Source organism: Plasmodium reichenowi, chromosome 11 (assembly GCF_001601855.1).
Source record: "Plasmodium reichenowi strain SY57 chromosome 11, whole genome shotgun sequence".
In the NCBI taxonomy this organism is placed as follows: Eukaryota; Apicomplexa; class Aconoidasida; order Haemosporida; family Plasmodiidae; genus Plasmodium; species Plasmodium reichenowi.
The window spans coordinates 199839-211427 of NC_033656.1; the positions used below are offsets into that span (position 1 = coordinate 199839).

The 11589-nt window shown below is 21.5% G+C and overlaps 1 protein-coding gene across 1 annotated transcript; it reads right to left on the reverse strand.

Moving 5' to 3' along the window:
• Positions 1–449: 449 nt before the first annotated feature.
• Positions 450–10250, reverse strand: PRSY57_1105800 (polyadenylate-binding protein-interacting protein 1, putative; the record flags this gene model as incomplete). The annotated part of the gene is made up of 1 exon (XM_012908029.2): positions 450–10250. The coding sequence occupies one exon, from the start codon at positions 10248–10250 to the stop codon at positions 450–452; it is 9801 nt and encodes a 3266-aa protein (XP_012763483.2).
• Between the last annotated feature and the right edge of the window lie 1339 nt (positions 10251–11589).

Here is an 11589-nt window from a genome sequence, read left to right on the forward strand (position 1 = left end):
TGAAAAATAAGAAAAAAAAAAAAAAAAAAAAAAAAAAAGTAAACATGCATAAATATAAATATATATATATATTATGCACTTTTGTTAAACTTTGAATAACATATAACAATAATATTAAAATTTTGTATTATCTGAGGTTAATTCTTTATAAAAAAGTATTTTATTTTATTACATTTTTATTTTATTATTTATTTGTCTATTGTTTTTTTTGTAATTAACAAAAGATGAGGAAAAAAAAAAAAAAAAAAAAAAAAAAAAAAGAAACACTTTTAATGTTAAATTTTTATTTTTATATATATTTTACAGTTTTATAATTTATATGATATATACATAATATTTGTCTCTTTAATAGGACGAAAAAATTAAGTAAACATAAATACATAAATAAATAAATAAATAAATAAATATATATATATATATATATATTTATATATAATGGCATGCTAAGCTCATATTACACTTTTCATTTGCTCTAATGTTGATACGTCATATAACATATGATTTTTATCATATATTTCTACTGCACTAATAAAATTTGTTACCAAACGTGGTAATAAAGGATAATCTTCTTTGGTATACTCATAACTATTTTCATCACTTTCTAAAAAGAAAGATTTCCAACAGTGTTTAAAAGATTCCATATCTATTTTATTGTCTAATACAATTGATACAAGCCAATTAAAATATGGTAGACTTCTTTCTACATTTTTATTACATGCATATTTTTTTAATGTATGTTTTAAGATATGTGCATGTAATTTTTCATTAAATTTAGGAGGTATATTTAATTGAACAATTTTTTCAGTTAGTTCTTCCCAATTTTCTATAGTAGTCGATAATTCAAGAATTTCATTAACCTTAGGAATATATTCTTCAACAAATGTATAATCCTTTGGTTCTTCATTTATATTGTCAACTTTTGTATTTAACACATTATTATCCTTATTCGTAAAAGTATTATCCTTTTCTTCATTCTTAGTTGAATTCATAGTTGTTTTATCTTTTTTATCTAAATCATTATTTGAAAAATTAGATATGTTATTATTTTTCTTCAAATTAAAACTTCTCGAAAAAATATTTCCTCCTTCTTTTTTGTCTTTATTTAATAACCTTGAACTTAAATTACTGAAAAAGCTATTACTTGTACCGCTCGACGCATTATTATTATTATTATTATTTGCATCTTCGTTAGAAAAAGAAGAGTTTTTATTAAAAAGACTTTCTCTTTTAGGTATGTCGAAATAGTTATTTTCCATATTAGTTCCTTTCATATCATCATTCATCATTTTGGATTGTTGCAAATTATTTTTATTCTTCATTAAATTTAAAGATAATTTTTTCATATTTTTATTTTGATCCATATTTTTCATATTTCCCATATTCCTTAAATTCATATTATTATTATTCATCATATTACCAAAACTTATATTATTATTATTATTATTGTTGTTGTTGTTGTTGTTGTTGTTGTTCATGTTAAAGCTCACATTTCTTAAGAGATTATTTCTCATATTACTTAAATTATTATTCATTTTATTTTCATGATAATTCATATTATTATTATGATTATATGTTCTATTGTTCTGGTCAATAGTTTCTTTTAATATCTTATCATGTAATACACTTAATGTTGTTGGACCTTCTAATTTATGTGCGAATTTTTTATTCCATTTCTCATTTCTATTATCAATAACATCTTTTATTAAACAACGAACACGAAAGGTTATGCTTTCATTATTAACTAATTCGTTTAATGTGTTATATAATTCTTTTACTTTTTCTTGATTCGCTTTTTCGTGAGTATCCAAAATTTCACCTACTGTATTTAGAAACATACATAAAGCTTCTAAATGTAAATTACCTTCTTTTGTATCATTTTTAATAGATATATAACTTTCTCTTTTCTCTAATAATTGTTTTATACATACAAAAACTATAGGTATAGAAATTATTCCGGATTTTACTAATTCCCCGACAAATAACATATTTCCTCTAACCTTATTTTTATGCATTTGTTCAAACTCGAATTTCTCTTCTTCATTCAAATGGCTTGGGAATTCGATAGGTTTTAAATTATTTTCAAAAGAGTCTTGACATTGATTTATTAATATTTTCTTAAATTGAACTGTAGTGTCATCTTCTAATTTCATATTATGAAAATGAACATTTAATTTTTTACATAATTGTACATACATTTGTACAAAATGATGTTGGGTTACTGCTTTTTCAAAAACTAATTTCATTAACCCTATAATTTCATCTAATTTGGTTATTCCAACTAATATTATTTGTTCATATAATAAATCGAATTTTTCAAAAGTTAATTTATTTAATATACCTCTTAATTTACGCATCATACAGGTATACTTATCAGCTTTTAATTGATTCTGTTTTAAAATCCAACTATTCTCAGCAACTGTTTTTACTTGAGCTGTACTATTATTATTATTATTATTATTATTATTATTTCTCCATGCGTCTGCAGATTCGACAACTCTAGTAGAATCAAAAAATCCTTTCAATTTATCAGCATCACTTTTTCTCCATTCCAAATTCGATGAAACACTATTATTATTATTATTATTATTATTATAATTTATAGTATTCATATTATTCATATTATTCATATTATTCATATTATTCATACTATTCATATTATTCATACTATTCATATTATTCATATGGATATTTTGCATATTCATATCATTCATATTATTATTATTATTATTATTATTTGAATGATCATAGAAATTGTTATTTTGATTGTTATTTATATACATATTATTATTATTATTATTATTCATCATATTTTTCTGTGCTATGGAATTTCTCCATCCATCATCATTATTTTTATTATTTACATTTTGATTAGATTGGTTTTGTTTATTATTTATGATATGATGATGTCCAGAATGATGATTATGTTGGTTCATATTATTATTATTTTTATTATTATGTTGATTATTCATATTGTTATTATAACCACTATTCATATTATTTACATTATTCATATTATTCATATTATTATTAAATCTCTTATTATGTGCATTCATATTCTTTTGTTCATTCATATGATGATGATTATTATTATTATTATTATTATTTACCATATTATTATTATTATTATTATTATTATTTTTCATAATATTATGATGATCATCCATCATAACACTATGACGATTATTATTCATCATATTATTATTACTAATACTGTTTTTATAATCTCCATCTAATAAATTATCATTTTCTTGTGATAATACAAAATTGAATCTATCACCATCCTCACCCCAATTATGACCTAAATAGATTTCCAATAAATCAATTTTTGTATATATTTTCTCTCTATATAATCTTTCTAATTTTTTTTGTTTGGCCTTTTCTTTTTCATCATTTACTATATTCTTCTTCTCTTTATTTTCTTCTATCTCATCGGTATTTTGAACTTTCTCTTCTAAATTCTCTAATAATAAGGTATCTTCATCATTTACTTTTACATTATCAGAAATATTTTCATTCATATGTTCATCTGATGATTTTTCTAATTTGTTATCATTTTTTTCATTTTTTTCATATTTTTCATTTTTCTCATTTTTCTCATTTTTTTCATATTTTTCATTTTTTTCATTTTTTTCATATTTTTCATATTTTTCATATTTTTCATATTTTTCATTTTTTTCATATTTTTCATTTTTTTCATATTTTTCATTTTTTTCATATTTTTCATTTTTTTCCTTTTCCATTTTGTTATTATCTCCCGATTGATTATTTTCATTACTTATATTTTTTTCACATGTTATTATTTCATCCATTTTTTTTACTTCATCAACATTTATTATATCATTATTTATATTGACCCTATCAACTTGACTACATTCATTTTCATCTTTTTTATTTTCTTTTTCTTCAAATAATACTTCATCAATATTAACTGCTACTGTTTTTTCTTCTTTTATTTTCTCATCTTCATTACACACAATGGTTTTATTATTATTATTTTCATTATTATTCGTGTCATTATTCTTAATTTCATTATCATCCTTTATATTTTCATTTGAACATTTACCCTTCTGAGATAAACTTTCAAACGGATCCTCTTTATTATCTACATAATCTTCACCTACGTTATTTTTCTCATTTGAATAATCACTTACCTTTTCAGTATATGTGTAATTATCTAAATTCTTCTCATCTTTTAATTCCTCAAAATGTTCTTTCTTTTCTATAACACTAATACTATCACATACACTAGTGTCATCATCTCCTTTATCAGTGTCTTTTTTCTTGTTTTGAACAGATACACAATCAACACCTGAATCATAAGAATCGACATGTTCATTATTATATAATTTATTTTTATTTTCACTTTTATGACGTGAATCATTTTTATTATCTTTTTTATTTAATCGACTACTATTAAATGAGTGTACACTACTTTCATCTTTATGATCATTTTTCTTTCTACTATCTTTACTATATTCTTTCATAACAGCATTATTACTACTAACTGCTTTTTCGCGAGTCGTACTACTTGATCCATATCTACTGTGATGTTCTTTCCTTGAGGATTTATCGCTTTTATTAGAATGATGATTGTTAATACTATTACGATGATGATGGTTACTATTAATATTATTATTATTATTTTTGTGGTTGTTTTTTTTCTCACTCGTTACAGAATCCGCTTTTGTTTCTTTAATTTCTTTCGTCTCTACTTTAGGTTTCCTTTTGGCCATCTCAGCAAAGGATATTCTTCCTTGCCACAGCGAATTTTTTATACTTGCATAAACAGATGTAGTTTTGGAGCTTTCATTAACATTCGGCACAGCACTACTACTACTAATACTACTACTACTATTATTATTATTATTATTATTATTATTATTATTATTATTATTGTTGTTGTTATTACTTTTGCCTGTGTTTGCACCCTTATCTTGTCCTTTATTCATTCCTGTATTATTATTATTATTATTATTCCTTTTTATTACATTTATATCTCCATTATTACTACTTTTAGATGTATTACTCATATTGTTACTTGCTACAATATCTTTTGATACCTGCTCCTTATTATCAGTTGTGCTTTTCATTGATTCATTTTTTAAACTATTAGATGATACATTATTATTTGTACTAGTACGTTTACCTTTTTTATTATTTACCGTAGTACTATCACTACATTCTGCATCATTCTTACTATTCTCATTTTCGGTTAATACATCTATTGATTTAGGATCATTCATGTTATTTTTCTTACTATCAACATTATTAGTAGTGTCCTCTTTTTTCTCATCTTTTTTATTATTTATGTATACGCCTTTTCCTTTTGTTGCTTCATCATTACTATTATGCACATTTGTTACAGATGGTTTTTTCTTATCATAATTTTTAATATTTATAATTTTTTCATTAATTTGTTTAATTTCTACATTCTGGATTTTTAATTTCTCCCTTTGCCTATGAGAAAATGTATTACTACTACCTGGTGTACTACCTACTGAATTCCTTCTATCATCCATCTCTGTTTTCTTATTACTTTCATATTTTAGTTTATTTTTCTCTTTATTATCCTTAGCAGTGTTATAATTTCTATTATTCGTAACAATATTATTATAGCTCATTTTTTTATTTTCATCGTTTAATTTTTTATTATTATTATTACTATCTTTATAATAATGTGCATTACTTTCCTTTTCTTTAATACTTGCCTTGCTACTTCTTTTCTTATCCTCATCTTCATTTCTTTTTTTGATATTTTCATTATTTACATTTCTTGATAAACGACGATTATTATTATTATTATGATCTTCGTTATTGTCGTACTCTTGATTATTTTCATTTTCTTTATGTTGGATAATAACATTATCATCATTTTCTTTATTTTGGTTCTTACTACTATATGGGTTGCTCGTCTTATTATCCTGTGTATTTATCTTTTCATTTATAAAATTTGAGTTTCTTCTATCTTCTACATTCTGGTTTTTCTCATTGTTTGACCCTTCATAAATTGAAGACACGGATAATTTCTCTTTCTTTTTATTATTATTATTGTTGTTATTATTATTATTATTATTGTTATTATTATTATTATTATTGTTGTTGTTGTTTGGGTTCATCTTAGCTATTTTTACCCATGAAGAGAATTCCATGGTCTTCTTATCATAATTTTTATAATTCTTTAATGTATTATAATTCATATTTTTATTACCAACATAATTATTTTCGTTATTTGTATTAATTTCGCTCATCTTTTTATTATTATTATGACTATTATTATTAATATTTTCTTTTTCCTTTTCTTTTTCTTTTTCCTTTTCCTTTTCTTTTCCTTTCTTTTCATCATCATTTTTAATTTTTTTCTCATTCATTTTGTTTGTATTATTTTCTGCGTTTTTCATGTTACTTCCCCTTCTATCTGCATTATTTTGATGATACTTATTATTATTTAAGTAACTATTATTTTGCTTATTATTATTATTATTATTATTGTTGTTGTTGTGGATAGAATTATTAGGTACCTCATTATATCCTTTCTTATTATTGTGATATATATTATTATCTGTTGCTTTTAAATTTTTCTCATTCGTCATATTTTTACTTGCACTTGAAGAATTTTTATCTTCAACTATTTTGTTATTATTTACATAGCGATTGTTTTTATAATCTTCTTTATGAGTATTGGGTACCTTATCATTTTGTACATTATTCATATTGTAATTATTATTAATAGATGTGTTACTTTTATTTTTGGAATTATAATTCTTTTGTCCTTTATATGAAAAAGAAGAATCATTAAAATTATCGTTTTCTACATCATTATTATTGTTATTATTTTCATTGGAATCTTTTAATTCTTGATTATTTGTATCTTTCGACTTATTATTACTTCCCTCAACGTTAACATGATCTAAAGCATTACCATTATTATTATTATTATTATTAATATTATTTGTATTTACTACATTCATTATAGGGTTTCCATTTTTCAGATAATAATTTCCAGCTGTATTATCATTATCCTCACTATTATATCCTTCACGTTTTGCTCCTTTCGAATTATATATATTTTTTGAATTATTAGACGATATATTATTGACATTATTTCCTGTTGTATTAACATTATATGCTGCATTATAAGCATTATTAACATTGGATATAGAATTATACCTACTATGTTTCTTATTATTATTATTATTATTATTATTATTATTATTATTATTAAGAGTGTTATAATGATTGTAATTATTATTTATACATACATTTGAATTCATCATATTTCCTTTTAATGAATTCTTTCCCTCTCGATAATTATTGAATTGTTGTTTCATATTATTATTATTATTATTGTTGTTATTATTATTGTCTGCATTATTATGATTTATGGATATACTTTTCTTCTGCTTACCTAAGTTATTATTTATTATCATCCCATGATTCATATGCATATTATTCATATGATGATGTGTCATGTTACCAGAAGTGTTCAGATGCATGGGGTTGTTTACACATATAACATTACCTGCATTATTTAAATTTAAAGTATTTGAACCTAATCCTTGATTTAAATGAATATTATTTGTGCTGTTATTATCATTATTAAGAACTAAACCACAACTATTGTTATTATTAGGATGATTAAATGTATTAAAATTATAATTTAAATTTGCAGCCATAGTATTATTCATATTATTATTATTATTATTATTATTATTACCATTACTATTATTATTATTATTATTACCATTATTATTACTATTATTATTATTATTATTATTATTGTTATTATTACTATTTGTGGGATCAAAATTATTATCGTTCATATTATTCGAATTGGATATGTGCGCATGACTAAAATGATTATATATGCTCCTCCTTCCTGGATGAGGACACATATTATTCGTATAAGGTAATTTCATATGAGAATTATTTCCCGTAGACATAAAATGTGGATCTAAAGATGTCATACTTAATGGACCAGTGTGAGGTAATTGTGGAGGTGGCGTTGGTAAGGAACATGACAAAAAGTTATAAGGATTTATACTTAAACTTGGACTTTTCTGTGATGATATACTAGCACCACTCGCAATCAAATTTGCTGGATTGTTACTAAAAGAACCATATACAGATGTATGTTGAGCAAAAGGCATATCATGATGAACACCTCCTGCACCTGTGGTATTACCTGTAGAAGCTAATGTATTCGTATACGGTAAAGGGGGTGCAAATATTGGTTGTGGTCCTGGTAATGGATTTGGATGATTATTCAATATATATGGATGATGATTTACATAAAAATTATGATGAGCTATTAATGAACCATTCGGTTGAAAATTTTGATGGGCATGTGTACCATCCATTGGATGAAATGGTCCATTTGAATTTTCTGAACTGTTCATAAAATTTGCACTAGAATTACTCATAAAATGACTAGATCTTAAATTAGTTATTCCAGGTATCATACCTTGATTTATAAATGGTCCATCGCTTGATGATATGCCACCAATAGTTTGTGTCATATTATTTATATTTCCTGCATGCATATTATTATTATTATTATCATGAATATTGTTATGATTACTATTAGACTTTGCACCATGTAATGAATTATTACAAATGTTATTATTACTATTATTATTATTATTATTATTATTATTGTTCTTGTTGTTGTTGTTGGTGGTGGTGGTAGTGGTAGTGGTGGTATTCATTTTGTCTTGGTCATTATTATCCATATTATTCATATTTCCTGATGATACACCTAACAAAACTACACCAGTATTTGCACTATTATTATTATTTGAATTTGACATGGTATTAGAACCTGCTATATTCATAATATTATTAGACGAATTATTATTTATACCATTAATATTATGTAACAAAGAATTTGTATTATTTATCATAATATTATTATTATTACTTCCTGGTGTATTCATATTATTCAATAAATTATTACTATTAAATGTTGTACCTCCACTTATGTCCTGATAATAATTATTCCACATTAAATTATTAAATGACATATTGTTTTGAAGACTTTTTGTTGATGGTACAAATTCTGGAGCATCTGCATTAAGAGAGCTTAACACTGAACTTTTATGTAAAGATTTAATAGAAGATGCTTCATTTTTTTTATTATTACCTTCATTCTTTTTATGATCACCATTAAGGTTATTATTATTATTACTACTACTACTATTATTATTATTATTATTATTATTATTATCATGTGATAAATTTTTATTTTCGTTTGAACCTTTTTCATCGTGTTCATCTTTCTCCTTATCATCAGTTACTTCCTTATTATTATTCTTATTTTCGTCATTGTTTTTATTATCATCATTATTATCATTGTTACCATTATTTCCATTATTATTATTGTTACCATTATTTCCATTATTATTATTGTTACCATTATTTCCATTATTATTATTGTTATTATTATTGTTATTATTATTATTATTATTATTATCTCTATTATCATTATGATTATTATCATCATTATTATTGTTGCTATTATTACTATCAACATTTGAAGATCTTTTATTCTCATTATAACTTCTACTACTATTACTACTACTGTTATTATTACTGTAGTTATTATTTATATTACAATTATCCATATTAATTTTAGAAGGAAACATATTATTCGTTTCGTCATTATTTAGTTGTTCACAAAGATTTTCCTTAAATGAATAAATATCTTCATTAGAATATACATTTTCATTATTTGAGTTACTAGATGATTTATTTAAAATGATATCCTCAGAATTTTTTAATATACTACTACTATGAACAACCTGACTATTATTTCTATCTTCGAAAACATTGTTATCACTATGACTACTACTACTATTATTATTATTATTATTATTATGACTTGTACCACTATTATTGGGGGTATCTAAATTTTCATCATTTAATGAACCCCTATTAGATAATATATTATCATCATAACTATTTTTTTTTTTTTTTTTCTCGTTTATTATATCATTAGAATAATTGTTAAATTCTTCCTTATTATCATTATTATTATTATTATCATTATTATTATTATTATTATTATTATTATAAATTTCATCTTCAATATCATCATTATTATAATCATTCCTTTCTACACCCTTTTCGTTGTATTCATTTTTCATATTAGTCTCAACTCCTAAGGAGGAAACACAAGACTTTACATGGTGTATTCCATTCATCATGTTGCTATATTCTTTTAAATCTTGATTAACAATTATATCACTCTGCATTTTTTAAATATACTCTTTGAGCAAATAAATTAAATGGGATATTTGTATTTTACTATATGTCCTTTTATTACAATAAAAATTATGGGCAAAAAATTATAAAATTATAAAAATAATGGAAAATAAAATAAAAATAATATAATATAATGTAATTATTTATAAAATGTAACAAAAATTATATATCCTCAAGTAAAATTTAATGAACACAAAATGTTGTTAATATATATAAAATAAATCTATATTTAAATATATTTCTTCTCTTCTATATAAATAATATAATATAATATAATAATAAAATCAAATAAATTCTATATATAATTTAAATATTATTATTATTATTACTATATTATTTCTGTATTAATAATACTATATATTTATATTATGAACCTATACTCTTTTTCTTCTTTTCTTTTTTTTTTTTTTTTTTTTTTTTTTCTGAGGTAATTTTATATTCCTTTTCCAATATTTGAATACTTATAAAATAATTGTATCTTTATATAAACATATATAAAAAATCAATTATTTTAAGACTTACAAATTATAATAAACATAAATATAATATATATAAATAAATATATATATTCCTTATATGTGTAGATTAATTTTTAATTATATATCAAGTATATTTTTTTTTTTTTTTGCATACAAATTAAATATTAAAAAAGCTATAATGAAAATATGTATATATATTATAATATAAAAGAATTCTTGTTTTCCCTTCTGTTTTTTTTTTTTTTTTTTTTTTTTTTTCTCTATGCTTTCTTTCTAAATTTAATCAGAATAATAAATGCATATATATATATATATATATATATATATAATCATATATTTAAATAAAAACTATATCAATGAAAAAAAAAATAATAATAATAAATAAATAAATAAATAATGTAATATAATATAATAATATAATATAATATAATAATATTGTATAAAGACTATATCTATAGAATATTTATTACTCTATAATATATTAATATATATATATATCAAATGAAATATTTTAATTGTAATAATATAAAATAAAATAAATGGATATACACATATATTATATATATATATATATATTATATATATATTTATATTAAAAATATATTTAATAATTTTATTAAAACCATAAAAAAACTTATTCGTATATAAAATAATTTCTTCTTTTCTTTCTTTGTTCCTTTCTTTGTTTTTATTAATTTTTTTTTTTTTTTTTTTTCTCTCTTTCTTTAAATATGGATAATTATTTAAAATGAAAAGTACATATTACTTTCTCACATATATAATGTATAAATATATATATATATATATATATATATATATATATAATTATTATATATAAACAAGTTATTAC